Below are 15,608 nucleotides of genomic sequence, written 5' to 3' on the forward strand. Positions count from 1 at the left end.
CTATCCAGGATTAGTTGAAGCCACAAGAAACAGAACTGGGATTGGGTCCTGGTTCCTGAGTCCTAACTGATGTCTACCACACGGTAGTATGTACCTCAGTTTCACTGATGGTATCATGCTAAGTGTAACTTTTAATTTTAATTTGAGTTTTCTGCAAAGCCCAGCAGGTTCTGGGCTTCCTTGTAGACTCCCCATGTGTCATGATAATCTAGTGAAGATTACTGTTTATTTAATCCAGTACATTTTGAAATTAAAATATGTTCTTGTCACAAACTGTTTTTTAAATTTTTTTATTAAATTATAACTGTGTACATTAATTTATTTATGGGGCACAATGTGATAATTTGATATCCAATGTGGAAAGCTTACATCAGACTTGTTAACATAACCAACACTTCACTTATTTGTGTGGTAAGACATTTATACTCTACTCTTAATAGTTTTAAAATGTACCATTGCATTATGCACATTAGATGAGGTCCCACCAAATACCCTACCATCACAGGCAAACTATTCTTTGGAATATTTTTAAGGGATAAAAATGATAGTAAAAATTCTAAGTGAATAAGCTTTACAGTAAGCAAATATTCTCAAAGGACATTATTCACCTGTCATTCATTTTAGAGGTTTCCTGGCCTGATCATCAGCCATGAGAAAAAGAAGACATTCGGTAAATAGAAGCCGTCTAAAAACTAAATAAAATGACTTAAAGTTAAACATTGTTTTTAAAATGCCAATTTTACATGTTTCAGATTTAGAACCAAAAAATAACTTGCCTTGGTGATTACAAGTCAAGAGTAGCTTCATTCAGCAGGCTAAAGCTGTAAGCCAAGCTAATATACGAGAAAAGTCACATCCATAATTTCTCAGAAATATGAAAAAGTTTTACAAAGGGAACTGTTTCTGTAAGGAATGCAATACACATTATATAGAAACTGTCTATACACCGTGAACGCTGCAGTATCATAATATTTCATCCCTTTCTCCAGCGAAAAGAGAGAAGTACACTAACTGTTTTTATCGGTAGTGCCTTTTTATCCCATTACCAGGAGTAAATGGAATGAACAGGCTCTCTGAGGATGGATTCCATAATGTGTGTGATTCATGCCTGCTATCTTATAAGGAGTTATTTATATATGAAATCTTCTAGACATGATATTGAGAATGTGTGATTTATAAGCAAAAGAAAAACATCGCTAAATCCTCATGCCCTGCATTTCCAATATCTGACTGATTCATAGACCTTCCATGGCCCAGGCTATTAAGAAATTCAAAATTTCTATGGTGATACATGTTTCACTAATATAAACTCCTCAACTAGCCACCCTGTGGCATTTTGCATGCTATTCTTCATTTTTTCCGTCTATATTTTTTCTCATCTAGCTTTTTCAGAAATGTTATTCCTATTTCGGTCACACTGTCGCCTTTTAGTCTGTCTTGCAAGAATGTAACATCAGCAGCCAAATGAACCTAGGAGAGAAAAAAAGGGGGGTCATTTAAGTAAAAAAAAAAAAAAAACCTCTTAATTTTTCTCCATATCTTTTTCTTGGCTTTCTCCACTTTCCACGAGGAATGATAACAAGGAGCTTGTTCTGCAGACACAGGACCCTTTACTGTGTGTCCTCCAGAGATGGTCTGGCTGTGTGTCAGCTCTGCAGTGTGACTCTCCAAAGAGAAGGGCAGGGCAGGTCTGGAACAAGTAGGATGACCGGGATACCCAGACATTTAGGCCCAGGCCAACCTTAGCTCACAGTGCAGGAATGAACTATGGATCCATCTCAAGAAGAAAACAAATTTCGAACTCAAAGGTAGCCTTGACTCAGTGTTCTTGGCCACACAGAACTCCCTGGGATAAATGGATACTGTAATGATTCCTCTCAAACTGATGTGCCATCGATCTTTCTTTCATTAGCTGAACAACATAGTCACTTGTTCTAACAACATTTAGCAGTCACTCATGGCTTGGAGAGCTTTGAAAAAGATCAACTAAATAAATTATAGATATTAAATTAAAGATTGAAATTACACACATGAATATTTAATACTCAGACCTTCTTTTCCTCTGTAAAGTATTTCCCATTTCCCAGACACTGAAGTACAGCCTTAGAGCTTACCTCTCTGTTCATTAAAATGTAAGAGCAGCACCCTTGATAGAGTATTTGTTCAGGGTTATTTTAAGTCATTGGGATAAATAAGATAAAGAAGTGAAAGCACCTAGTAAAAGTAAATTATATGTAAAAATGCCTGGGTCTGATATGCAATTTATTTATGGATTCTTATTTGACTCATCTCATCTCTCATTAAGAATTCCTTAGTCAACTAACCTGGATTTGTTAAACCATTAGTGTACCAAATTATCTGGCTTATCTAGGGTACAAACCTGATGTCTACCATGCAACAGAAGGATGTAAATTGCATTTTGAAATACACAAGCTAAATTTACTCTTAGCTTCTTTTTCCATAAGATTGTTTATGTTTTTGGCCAGGTGAGGTGGGTCATATCTATGATCCTAGGTTTCTGGGAAGCTGAGTCCAGAGAACCACTTGAGTTCAGGAGTTCAAAAACAGCTTGAGAAAGAGCGAGACCCTGTCTCTATTAAAAACAGAAAAATTAGTCAGGCATTGTGGTGGGTGCTGTCATCCCAGCTAATTGGAAAGCTGAGGCAGAAGGATCACCTGAACCCAGGAGCTTGAAGTTGCTATGAGCTAGGTTGACACCACTGCACTCTAGCCTAAGCAAGAATGAGATTCTGTTTAAAAAAAAAAAAAAATACTATGTCTTTGTGAAAATTTAACAGAAAATCAATTAAAATAACAAGGAGACTGGGTTGAATATGTTGAAGCCATTTGGATATTTGTGGTCATGTGGGGTCTGATACCTATCTGTCATGTGTAATCCGGTGTTATCCATGAAAGCTAGAGAATTCTTTATCTCATTTTTGACTTAGTTTTGTGGTTTCTCTTTGTCTGTGGGCTCCCAGAACTCTTCCCTTCCTCTTCCTGGATCTTCTGGCCACTAACAAGCCTAAAAAGGTGCTAACAGAGGAGGATCTGTGTGAATAATACATTATTGTTTTACACTTTCAATTACCTGTTACTCTATCTTATTCTAATTATCACAAATAAAATTATATGCATACTTCATTAGCAAGGTTAATACTTGTTTAGTATCTGGTCCCACCATTTTTAATAGCAAAGTTTCTGGAAAAATAAGGCTTTGTTACTGTTACCTCTTCCCAAGCTACACTGGCTCATTAGTCTAGGACAGATTGACATCTTTTCCCTGCACTTTCCCGAAGAGCTTTTACCAAGACCCTCACTGATGTTTGGTGCCTAAATGTTCTGCATATTTTTTCAGGTCTCGTTTTACTTAGATTGTGCAGTACTTGGTCTTGTTAGTTACTCCCTTCTTCTTGAAATACTCTCCTCCTTTGTTTCTAGAACTCCTTTCCTAGTATTTTTCCTCTGATTATTCTTCTTATTATCTTTTGCAGGTTCTCCATTTGAACTACTCATTGTATTTTGTGGCTTCCTCGGGCTCTGTCGGTGACTCCCTTCTCTCCTGGCTCTCTAGACTCTCCCTCAGCCTTCTCGGGCAGTTCCAATGCCTCTTCTTCAATCTGTATCTCTCTGTGAGCCCCAGACAGGTCCAAACAACCTTGCTGGATATCCTCACTGGGTGTGTGTTCGACTTCTCAACCCCAGTAGGTTCAATATTGAACTCTTCACTTTGTCTCTCCTAAGCCCCTATGCACTCCTCTGGGTTTGAACTCCAGTTAATAGTACAGGGTTGCTCAGATACTTAAACGTCATTCTTGAATCTTTCCCCCAGTGTTGTCCCTTTCAGCCAGCTTATAACCTTGTCTTATCTGTTCCACTGCAGCATGTTGTTCAAATCAGTCTGCTTCTCTCCGCTCCCATGGCAGGGAGTAGGGACTTCTGCTTTTACTTGCGGTTATCACAGTTTCCTGACTGCTCTCCTCCCTTCTTTGAGCCTTATTCTCTCCTTTATATGTTCACCTGGCTGATGAGAAATGAAATTCCTAAAACACAAATTTCAGTATACCATGCCCCTATTTGTAAGCCTATACTGACTCTCTGTTGCTTTTAATGTAAATGTCAGAATCCCCAAGCTTGTCACATGCATCCCTTCTTTTCTCAGGCTTCTGTAAGGAACATTCAGCCCTCTTTCATGCAATAATCCCTTTCTCAATCTACATATCAGTCAATCTGAACTATTAAGTAATTCAAGTTCCTTATTCCTTGAAAAAAAAAATTCTTTTTATGCCTTTTGACATTCTGATGCTTCTGCCTGGGATATTACTTTTCCCTGCTCTCCTTACTGAAGGTCTTCACCGAACTCATATTTTTCCTTCTAAAGCCAGCTGGAATTTTCTCCTGGAAGCCATTCCTGCTGCAGGTCCTCCCATAGTCCTCCGTGAAACTTCTTTACGTATCTGATTTTTCTACTTGACGGAAGATTCCTTAAGAGCAGTGACTGCGTGTTGTTCATCTTCCCATGCTCATGCCTGATACTTAGCAGATACTAGTAGTTGTTTTATTTAAACCAATGACTAATTCAGGCATGGAAGCTAGTCTCCAAAATGGCCTGCAATGATCCCCACCTCTGGTTATTTGTTCCCTCAGGTAATCCCCACCCACGCTGCACCAGTGTTGGCATCTCAAGCTGCCTGCCTAAGATTATAGCCACAAAGAGGTCTATGAGGCCAGCAAGGTACCAAGGCTGTGTGAATGAGCTTGGAAGGAGATTATTTAGCCTCAGTCAAATTGTCAGTCACTGTAGCCCTGGCCAAGGGCCTGACTGCATGTGTGTTAAGTAGTTAAAGACTACTTTGAAGCAGTGAAAGACTGAGCTACAACCACCCAGCTGAGCTGCTCCCAGATTTCTGGTCCTTAGAAACTGGGTGAAATGATAAATGTTTGCTGCTTGAAGCTACAACATTTGGTGGGTAACTTGTTACACAGCACCAGATAACTAATACAGGGTGGCCATAAAGTGTGTGCAATTTAAATAGTGTAACTAATTGCACATGAACTTTATGGCCACCCTGTATACCCAGCAGAATGAATTACGTGCTTTACCATTTCCAGGGCGCCTCTGATAATCCCGCAGAGCAAGTTGCAGTAGCACAGAGAAGATCTCCCGGCAGGGAGCTCCTCCACAAACTCCACCAGAGGATTCTTGTCTAGAATTAGGGAAAATTCATTTCTGCTTGAATTGTTACAGGTCACACTGGGTGTAATTCCCAAGTACATCTTGAAGGCAACCTGGAAGAGCGGAAAACAAAATTCACTAGAACTAGAACGTGAACAAACGTTCCGTTAGTTGAGGGACCGGGCTTGTTAACAGGCACTGCTGCGTGATGGTTGGGCACGCAGAGTCGGTAGTCAGGAAGTCTGGGTTCACACTTGGCTTTGCAATTTTTTGGCCCTAAGACAAGTGAAAGTCTGAAGTCCTTTTATTTTTATGGAACATCTTAAGGGACTAGTTTTCTGTGGAAATAACAAGGTTTATATAAAACAGCATTAAGGTACTATTTTCAAAAAACTTTTAAAAAAAGACATATTCTTTAAGAGGATAAGAAATTAACATATTATATTAGTGATTAATATGTCAATATGACATTTATCACATTGATCCTAACAAAGGATAAATTCCTGCATTGAAGGGGACCCAGGACACATTTGCCATAATGGAAAGGTGATTATCAGAGCAGATGCACAGATTAGACCCAGGAATGTGTTTTGGGAAGTTGAGGAAATCATGAAAGCATGGGAGTCTCCTCAAGGGTTCAGATCTCTGCAGCCAACCATGGTCTGAAAAATATTAAATATATGCAAAATATTAAATGGAAAATTTCATAAATTAACAATTCATAAATTTCAAACGGTGCTTCTCGATGCCATAATGAAATGTTGCTCACTGCTGTGCTCTGTCATGCTTAGAACGTGAATTATCCTTTTGTCCACTGTGTCCAGCTACTGCCCATGAGACACTCGGTAGTCATCTCATTTATTTGATCAAAAAACATACTTATGTATACAGTTTGGGTTCAGGTATCCACTGGGGGTCTTGTTTTCAGGCATGCCTTGTACAAGTCTCTGAGAAGAAGCAAGGTGAACTAGTGAAGTACTGATGGGAGGCACATAAAAGAATAATAAAGTAACTTCTCAAACAAAAAGTCTGCTGTTTTACAGGGCTTAAAGAATTTTACAAAGTAGGAATGGAAGAAATCTTGGAGACTATTTCTTTTAAACCCCTACGTTCACAAATTAGTAAATTGGTGTTCAGAGAAGCAAAACCTTACCACAAAGGCCATGCTGTAACTTAGTACCTAGGCTCCTCAAACAGGGCAATTTCTTTCCATAAAACACACAGGCCTGGACTTTTGAAGTTCATTAATGAAAATGTGTCAGCTTGATATGCTGCCTCTTTGCAAGTGCCTTAATCAATTTAATTTTTAAAATTAAGAGCAGTGTAGGAAATAAATGAAAGTAATTTTCTCTAATTATATATATTTAGAAGGGTTAAGAGGTTCCTCATTCGTGCGTTTATTCACTCAACAGGTCCTTACTGAACACTCTCTGTCTAGCACAGTGCCAGGCACACACTGGAAGTTCAATAGCCATTTGCAAAACAAAGTATGGAATAAGCATCTATTCTGTGTTTTATACATGTACAGACCCAGAAGGCATGACTATAGAGGGAGTGTTGGCCAAGTTGACAAGATTGGAGAGGAGGTGGGGCAAAGACATTCTATGTAGTGGGCACATGTCATAGGCATGGAATGCAATAATGGGGTTCAGGGAGGTCTTTATCTATCAACTTGTGGGCAGTAGGAAGCCCCCAAAGTATGAAGAGGCTAATGCAGAATTGGATTTCTGTTTTAGAGTACTCTTCTTGTCAGCATATAGGATGGATTTAGGGTTGTGGGTGGGAGAAGGCATGGATTCAAACGCAAAGATACTAATCAAAAGTTTGCTACAATAACCTAGGAAGGAAACGATAAAGACAGAGCCCTTCAATCAAACCCTCACCAAACTTTTCCATATAATTCGGATCTTTAAAATCTTAAAATTTGGTTCAAGTCTCTAACTTTAGCCACTTTAAGAAGTACGAAATGAAATTCTTGCCCTCTGAATCTTAAGTCATGTGGCAAGAGAAAACAAACCATAGTGAAATTCTAGGTTTGGAGATTTGATTTGGCTCCCGACCAATCATCTGAAACCCCTTTCTGCTAATGTTGATTCCTCATGCTGGAAAATTCCTAGACCATTATTTGTAGGAGTGAGAATTTCTTTCTGATTTTCTGTCCAAGCCACATGGAAAGAATGTAAAAATGAAGCCTGTGCACTTTGAATCTTCTCAATTCTCAGCATCTAGGCTGCAGTATTGTGGCCCGATATTCACCAGTAGGAGGCATTATCGGAACGCTGTTGGGAAATTCTCATTCCTAGGGAATGACATTGTTTCCTTATCTGGCGGAATTCCCTCTGAGAAGGAGGACTGTTGTTTCTAATGAAGAAGGAGCTCCACCCTCAGCCGCTACCACAGCTGCTCAGTGGAAAACAAGGACAAAGCATTTCCCCTCTTTCTGCATCACCAACATGGATGCTTTTCAGAGCCTTTTAAAATTCTTCCTTAACCAGAAAACTGTGATTGGGTACAGCTTCATGGCTCTGCTGACCGTGGGAAGTGAGCGCCTCTTTTCAGTGGTGGCTTTTAAGTGCCCCTGCAGCTCTGAGAATGTGGTCTATGGGCTGGTGTTCCTCTTCGCGCCTGCCTGGGTGTTACTAATCTTGGGATTCTTCCTGAATAACAGGTCATGGAAACTCTTCACAGGCTGCTGTGTGAATCCCAGGAAAATCTTCCCCAAAGGCCACAGCTGCCGCTTCTTCTATGTCCTGGGTCAGATCACTCTGAGTTCATTGGTGGCTCCAGTGATGTGGCTTTCTGTGGCTCTGCTCAATGGAACTTTTTATGAATGTGCCATGAGCGGGACAAAAAGTCCAAGACTCCTGGGACTGATTTGCAAGGATAAGCCTAAAGAATGCTGGGAAGAACTTCACAAAGTATCCTGTGGCAAAACCAGGATGTTATCCTCCAACGAGGAAGAACTGAAATTGTCCCTTCAGGCCCAGTCTCAGGTAAGAAAGGACAAACTTACTTTTTTCTTGCTGTATGAGCTGAAAGTATTCTCACTGCCCTCTCCTTTCAGCCAGGGCTGAGTCTGAGTACTGCCAGGATATTTTGAAACTAAATGGAAATTGGAACAAGATGCAGCATTAGGACTGTCTCAGGAAAGGCTTCTTAGAGGCTGGGTGGTTCAGTAAAATTGCTGATTGGTGTAGATGTCCTTTCCATTCCCCAAAACCTAATAGCCTCTGGATTTTGCATAAGTAAATATTTAAGTACTTTAAAACAATCTCTTTGGTTTGACTTTGCAAATAAATAATGCATAACACTCATTCATAAATGGGGTGTTAATGGCAGAGCTGTAATTACAAATTACTGCCTTCTATCAATCATTTATTTGCAAACTGGTTTCTCAGATCAACACACAGACATTGTTAATCTGTTAAAATCTAGCTGAGCCAAGTGAGTTAATCATTTTTAAAGGCATGTGTGGTATAATTAGTAGAGATTTCCTTGAATGATTTCTGGCAACTGCTATCTCTGTGTACCATTATTGTCAAGACGGAGAAGAATTTTCCCATATAAAGTAGGGATCAGCAGTCTTTAAATAGCCTTCTGTGAGAGTGACCATACCCTCTAGGGAGATTATGTCATATACTCTTGGTGCTGTGCAGCTAAAAAAAAGTTCTTACATTACCTCAGAAGCTCAAGATTTGGGGCATTGTTTAATTTAACAGAAGGAAATCATAGCTTTACCTAATTGATGCAAGGAAGTAACTAGTCATCTTTCCAGGTATATGAGCAAAATCCAGATGTACAGCCTTGGGGAAAGACTGACTTCCTGCTTGTGAGTAGTAGGAATTGCATTCCCCAAATCAAAACAAGCAGTAAGAGTAAGTCAACAGATCTCAAATTTGTTAGGAATGCTATTGTTTCAGAACGAATGCCCTTTGTCTTTGTAACAACACGTCAAAGCAAAGTCTGTCTTTAAAATCATACATTGCTCTTATCCCCTCCAAGGGTACAAGTGAATTTTTCTAGAACTAATATAGATAATCTATAATCTATATAATCTATAATATAGATTATACTATAATCTAGTATAAATGTTTTAATACCATAAGTAAATGACACAAAGTCTATGTTAACCAGTGTGATGAAAATATTTCAAATTGTATATGAAAACACTACACTGTACCCCATGTTTGCATTAATGTATACAGCTATCATTTAATAAAAAAAAAATCATACATTGCAAAGCTAGTTAGCAGTAAAGATATTCTTCATTAACTGATAAGGCAAAAAAATGCCCCCAAACAAGGGGGTAAAACACATCTTAGATAAAACATGGTGAGTTTGTTTAGTGAGTAAAACACATCTTAGATAAAACATGTCAGGCTCCCAAGTGGCTTGCATCTTTTTAAAGGACAATATAAATTACAGATTTTTTTATGGCAGAATGAATGACTTACAGCTTATGTCCTAATGCACCAGGCCTCATTCAGACAGTGCCAGGTCAAAACACTTAATCACTGTGCCAGCTTCTTTTCTCTAAACACAGGCACAAGGAAATCACACATATCCTGTTACAGTTTAGAATGGCCACCCTGCCCTGTTGACGTTTCATTAGAATGGGAAGAACCTGGGCTGATTCCCAGTGAAGGAGGCATGAGGGCTGTGGACAAGAGGAGCTGGCATTGTATCAACAGCAGGTGCCGACCACACAGGTTCAGGCAGGCAGGAGACAACATGTAGTCCAGACCAATAATTGGGCACATGGGGGAGGGTGGAAAAAGTACATTCATCCACAGGTGGGGCAGAGAAACAAGAAATCCAGCTGGATGACTCTCCATTCTTAAGGAAGGTCAATGAAGCAGTAGAAAGAGCTCAGCCTTAGAATCAGCTGGCCATGGGTTGAATCCTGATGGTATCACTCATCAGCCATGAGACTGAGGTTAGTGGTCTGACTTCTCTGAGTCCAGCTTTCTGGGGTGTTGTTGGAATGTTTGGAGATAATAGACATAAATGGGCATAAAACTTCTGGTACATAGTAGATTTTTCAAGTTGGTGAGGAAAACCGGCAGGGTTTGGGGGAGAAGAATCGTGCAAAACAGGACACAATTAATTGAGGGCTGGATTTGGGAACATATACCACACTCCAGTGCAACTCTGTGTGCAGTGAATTAGGGGGGGAAACCAGAGGACTCACTGCTCAGCACTCAGGTGAGGGGAGGTCCACTCTAAAGTCATGATGAGAGAGAAAGAAGATCTGAAGCTGATCAAATAATTTATATTATAACTCAGCAGGAACTGGCTCAGATACTGAGGGGAGAAGGTCCCCAGGAGGCCCAGCGGTAGGTAAATGGAAGGATCTGGGGCAGCCAATCACAAGTGATTCCAGAGAAATATGAGGACTTCCCCAGCATAGTAGTGGGCCTGACACATTCATCATAAGTGCAGAAAGGTATGAGTTGAGTAAAGCTTTTACATAAAGTAATGACCATACACTGGAAAAACAGCGGCATGTCCTAATAATTAATACTCACTGAAGGCACCTGTGTGTCTAGTATCGTTTCACTGGATCTCTAAAATTACCTCTGAGGTGGGTAACCCCCATTTTATAACTGGAGAAATTGAGGCATGAAGAATAGCCACAGTAAAGGAAAAGGTGTAATTGAATTATTTTTTATTAAATCAAAACTGTGTACATGAATTCATTTATGTGCTAATTTTATATACAATGTGCTGATTTTATATACAATTTGGAATGCTTACATCAAACTGGTTAACACAGTCTTCACCTCACTTATTTAATTGTTGTGTTAAGACACTTATACTCTACTCTTAATAGATTTGACCTGTACCCTTGTGATATGCACAATAGGGAAAGAAAAAGGTGTAATTGAAACCAAGCACTGCCCATCCAGACTTGGCGTTCGTGCAGAGGCTCCCACCCTTCATGATAACTTCATGATAACTTTGTGTCTGAGCCAGAGGTCGGGAACCACCAGCTTAAAGCTTAGGTACTTGGATACTTGCAGTTTTGTAATGGTCTGAATGGTTTCATTTGGAGACTATCGTTTCTGTTTCCAAATAGGCCTATCTGCTAAGGAATACTAAGGGTTATTTAAGCTAAAAGTCAAGAGACACTTCAAAAGAGATCTGTTACTTGTCCAAATATAAAATTAATTCCAACTGTGAAAAAAGGACAACAAAACATTTTAGACCATAGGGTGGTACCTGGCTCAAAGGAGTAGGGCGCCAGCCCCGTATGCCAGAGATGGCGGGTTCAAACCTGGCCTGGTTAAAAACTGCAAAAAAAAAAAAAAAAAATTTAAACCATAAATAGAAATGTTAAACTTTTGCTGTTAAAATTCAGGAAAAAAAAATACCTGAACTCTTCATATTCAGAGAAGAGTTTATTTTTTCTAATTACTAAAACTCAGACCAAATAACCCTTAAGGTATGAGCGAATTTTCTCTCCGGCTTTAAATCCTTCTAGTTTCAGCTTCCTGATTGTGTCATGTGCTGTCTCCCTTCACCATGGATAGTGAGGAGTGACACTTCTCTCTGAGGGGGTCTGCTGCTCTCTGAAAACAATGTCAAAGTCACACGAGAAAAACTGGTCACTAGCCATGTGTATGGATTTATCAATGCCTCACAACACCTGCTTGAAGAACTGGTGGTTTGCTAAAGTGACCACATTCATTCATGCACCGAGTTCTTTCCTCTTATAGCGAATACTATTTGAGGGATTGAGTTTTCCAATTCTTGGATAATCCATACCTTTTGCTCTTTACCTCTAGCCCAGCTTCTGGTTGTTTCTTTGCATGCCAGCAGTGTTGGGCAAAAGAATAGAGATTAGGTAAACATGAACTTCATTTTCACTGTTAAAAAATAGTGCTTAAGAATTAAGAAGAATGATTTCAAATGAGGTATGGCCATGATGATGGTATGAATTTCCCATTCTGCCACCCCAGCACCCCGAGAAATGACTTTGCTCTTCCATGCCCTCAATATTTCTTTCTTCCTAAGATTCTAGGCTGGTGCCTGATTTGTTCGGCATCTTTCTTCTCCCTGCTCACCACTTGCTGTACTCGCTGCCGGTCTAAAGTTAGCCATCTCCAGCGGAGGTTTTGGAAGACTTACGCACAGAGGGAGAAGGAGCATTTGGAAAACACATTTCTGGATTACGCCAACAAGCTGAGTGAGAGGAACCTGAAATGCTTTTTTGAAAACAAGAGGCCTGATGCCTTTCCTATGCCCACTTTTGCCGCCTGGGAGGCCGCTTCTGAGCTGCATTCTTTCAACCAAAGCCAGCAGTACTACAGCACCCTGCACAGGGTGGTGGAGGATGGTCTGGAACTCAGCCCTGAGGAGGACGAGACCACCATGGTCCTCGTGGGTTCTGTCCACAATAAGTAACTCGTTCACCGTCACTGACCACGGTGTCGAGGGGCACATTCATTCCAAGATCCTCCTACTGTATGGGCAGCAACCTGTGTATCTCCATATTTAAGATTTCTTTCTTTCTTTCTTTTTTACAAGACAGTGACACAAAAGGAATTGCTTTGGAACTCTCAAGGACAGACAGTGCCAGGACATGCTCGCATTGACTCTGCCTGGTGGAGAGGTGGACTCATTTGGCTCAAATACTACACCATGTTCTGAGATTTTATCATTAACAGAGATACTTCTGAACAAAGGTCTGCCGGTCTCTGTAAATACCGGTCACAGAAGCTAGAGGGAGAAGCAGTGGCTTGTGTGTAAGCAAGTTACTCTTCCCACTGGTTGCCCTACCTGGTGGCAGGTGCTGTGTAGTCAGTAGGAGTCTTTGTCCTGCAAATCTGTCCTACTGACTTTTTAGGATATATGAAATTCTACCCTTTGAAATTCATTCCCTTGGAATCTGAAGATGTCAGTTCTCAAAATGAAAGAACATGATGCCTGAAATTCAGTTCTTCACACGTTTTCAGTGTTTACTTGAAAATATGCTCCTGGAGGCCTGGCCACGTCTTTTGCAGGCCCGAGGCACTTTTATCTCTGTGGACCATTTCTTACATTCTAAATAGCAATAAAAATAAATAAATATATACACAAATATACATGTTTATGAATGCATTGATATAAAATGAGTATATAAATATTACATATTAAGATACTTTCTTCAAGCTAGAAGCTTATTTATTTCCTTCTAATTTTAAAAGAAATGAAAAATACTTTTGTGGGCCCCTACAAGTACTGTGGGCCTTAGGTGCCCTATTCACTCTCGGTATGTCTTAGTCTGCTTGGGCTACCACTAGAAAATATCATTGTTTGGGTGGCTTATAAATAGTAGAAATTTATTTCTCATGGTTCTGGAAGTTGGGCAGGCCAAGATCAGATTGCAAGCACGCTCAGCTTCTGGTGAGAGGTCATCTTTCAAGTTGCAGGCTGCTGACTTCTCACTCTGTAGAAAGTGCAAAGCTCCCTCAAGCGTATTTTATAATACACTAATCCCATCCTGCAATTTCCACCCTTGTGATCTAGTTCCCTCTCAAAGAACACCACCTCTTGGCAGGTGCAGCGGATCATGAGTATAACCCTAGCACTCTGGGTAGCCAATGAAGGAGGATTCCTTGAGCTCAGGAGTTCTAGACCAACCTGAGTAAGAGGGAGACCCTGTTTATATTAAAAATAGAAAAATTAGCTGGGCATTGTGGTGGGTGCCTATAGTCTCAGCTACTCAGGAGTCTGAAGGAGGAGAATGATTTTAACCCAGGAGTTTGAAGTTGCTGTAAGCTAGGCTGATGGGACAGCACGCTGCTGGGTGACAGTTAGACTCTGTCTCAACAAAACAAAACATAAAAAAACCCATCTTTTAGTCTTCACCTTGAGGGTTAAGATTTCAACATATGAATTTGGAAGGGGGTACACAAACTTTCAGAACACAGTAGGATCAATTGGGAGTCTGCATGTAAGTCAGGTTGGTATCAGAAATGAATTGAACACGAAGTGTCCCCAAAAGTGTATACACATTTTATAAAAGGAAAAAAACTGCATTAAAATTGTAATAGTTAATATATACCAATAATAAAAGATGAATACAGCTCATGCTTGAGCACCTCTTGTGATTGGAGAAGTCAAATATGACTTGAGCATTATAATTTTAATGCAGTGTTTTTCCTTTCTAAAAATGTGCCTAATTTTTTTTTGGCACCCTCTTTTGTGGGACACCCAGCTAGCAATGGAGAATTGGTTAGTAGGAGAACACTCAAACACTTGGTGGCCAAGAACATTCAGTATTGAGTTTGTTTTTCCTACATACAGTATCCTTGGGAACTTAGAGGTGCAGGGTCAGGGGTCTGTGGGGGTGGTGGGTGTCAGGGACAATACAGGGATGAGGGACGCCTGGGGCAGAGGAGTCAGGATGAAGGGATATAAAAGTTAACAAAGGCAAGTGTTCATACCACAGGTTTTCACCCCACCTCCTGGTCCTAAATTCTTTTAGGATAGTCCTTTACTCAGCAGTAAAACAAGACCAAGAAACCTTATCTCTCCCATGAACAGCCTTGGAGCAGATAGGTGAGGACAGGGAGAGCAAATCGCTGTCTGTTTCCGGGTGTCCAGAGGGAATGGGATGAGCCAGTTTTGACAGGGAGACTCTAGAAGTGTGGACAGTTAGTTGTCTCAGTTGGGCCCCCTAGAAGCAGAGCTTGGTATAGGAAGCTGTGTATAAATGATTATTAAAAGGCAATACTCTCAGGAGAAACCTATCAGCAGGATAGATGTAAAAAAGAATATGTGTAGTTTCAAGTGAAGTTTCAGCCTAATCAATGCCACAGTTCTGAGACACCTGCCTCCCCCAGCTTGACCCGCAGGGGCTCTAGAATATCAGTCTTGGTCTGATCCCAAAGGGGACTGTGTCTGTGAGTTGTTCCAGGGGTGAAAAGGACATTTTCCAGAAAACTCTAGGAAATGAGCCTCCAGTGGCCCTAGAATCATCCTCTAGAGGAGGATGTGCTGCAGCAGCTGGGGGATGAGCACCCTGAAATTGGATATCTGGGGAGGGCCTCAGGAGGGACGCACTAATGAGTGTCTGTCATAACAATCTCTTATAGGTGTAGAATTGAAGCATATGGAAGAGATCCCTGGACTCGAGCCAACCCAAACCCAGGCTGACTCCTCCCTTTTTAAACTTCCCATTTCCCCTAAAGTTGAAGAAAACCAAATACAGCTGTCAGCAAGTCTTGCCTTCCACCCACCACTACTGCTCTGTGACATCAGAGGAGAGGGTTGGAGAAGGCTCTTGGAAATAATTCAGTGCTTTCCCATACAAGGAATATATGCAGTGAAAAAGTTCATAGCATGTAACACCTATTCTGTCAAATTCACCTCGTGAATAAATTGTGTACATTATATATATGAGATTCCTTTTTTTTTTTTTTTTTTTTTTTTTGCAGTTTTTGGC

General features: G+C 40.4%; 2 protein-coding genes across 2 annotated transcripts in view; one reads left to right on the forward strand and one right to left on the reverse strand.

The window, feature by feature from the left end:
• Nucleotides 1-893: 893 nt before the first annotated feature.
• The window catches only part of TRAPPC3L (trafficking protein particle complex 3 like), a 42,661-nt gene continuing 27,946 nt past the window's right edge, over nt 894-15,608 (reverse strand). The window contains exons 4-5 of the mRNA XM_003781610.2: nt 5,104-5,289; nt 894-1,470 (exon numbers count right to left, since the gene is read on the reverse strand). Coding sequence (XP_003781658.1) covers nt 1,351-1,470; nt 5,104-5,289 — 306 coding nt within the window. The 3' untranslated portion in view covers nt 894-1,350. The remainder of the gene's footprint in view (nt 1,471-5,103; nt 5,290-15,608) is intronic.
• Nucleotides 7,610-12,583, forward strand: CALHM5 (calcium homeostasis modulator family member 5). Its single transcript, XM_012804357.1, has 2 exons — nt 7,610-8,169; nt 12,194-12,583. Exons 1-2 carry the CDS (start codon nt 7,630-7,632, stop codon nt 12,581-12,583), a joined length of 930 nt encoding a protein of 309 aa, XP_012659811.1. The 5' UTR covers nt 7,610-7,629.

The sequence above is a fragment of the Otolemur garnettii genome, unplaced genomic scaffold (assembly GCF_000181295.1).
Source record: "Otolemur garnettii isolate 467f Iridium unplaced genomic scaffold, OtoGar3 scaffold00002, whole genome shotgun sequence".
Classification (NCBI taxonomy): Eukaryota; Metazoa; Chordata; class Mammalia; order Primates; family Galagidae; genus Otolemur; species Otolemur garnettii.

Coding starts and splice junctions, on each gene's coding strand:
- CALHM5 (XM_012804357.1), top strand. CDS start 7,630: ATGGATGCTTTTCAGAGCCTTTTAAAATTCTTCCTTAACCAGAAAACT. Junction 8,170..12,193: donor CCCTTCAGGCCCAGTCTCAG/GTAAGAAAGGAC, acceptor TTTCTTCCTAAG/ATTCTAGGCTGGTGCCTGAT.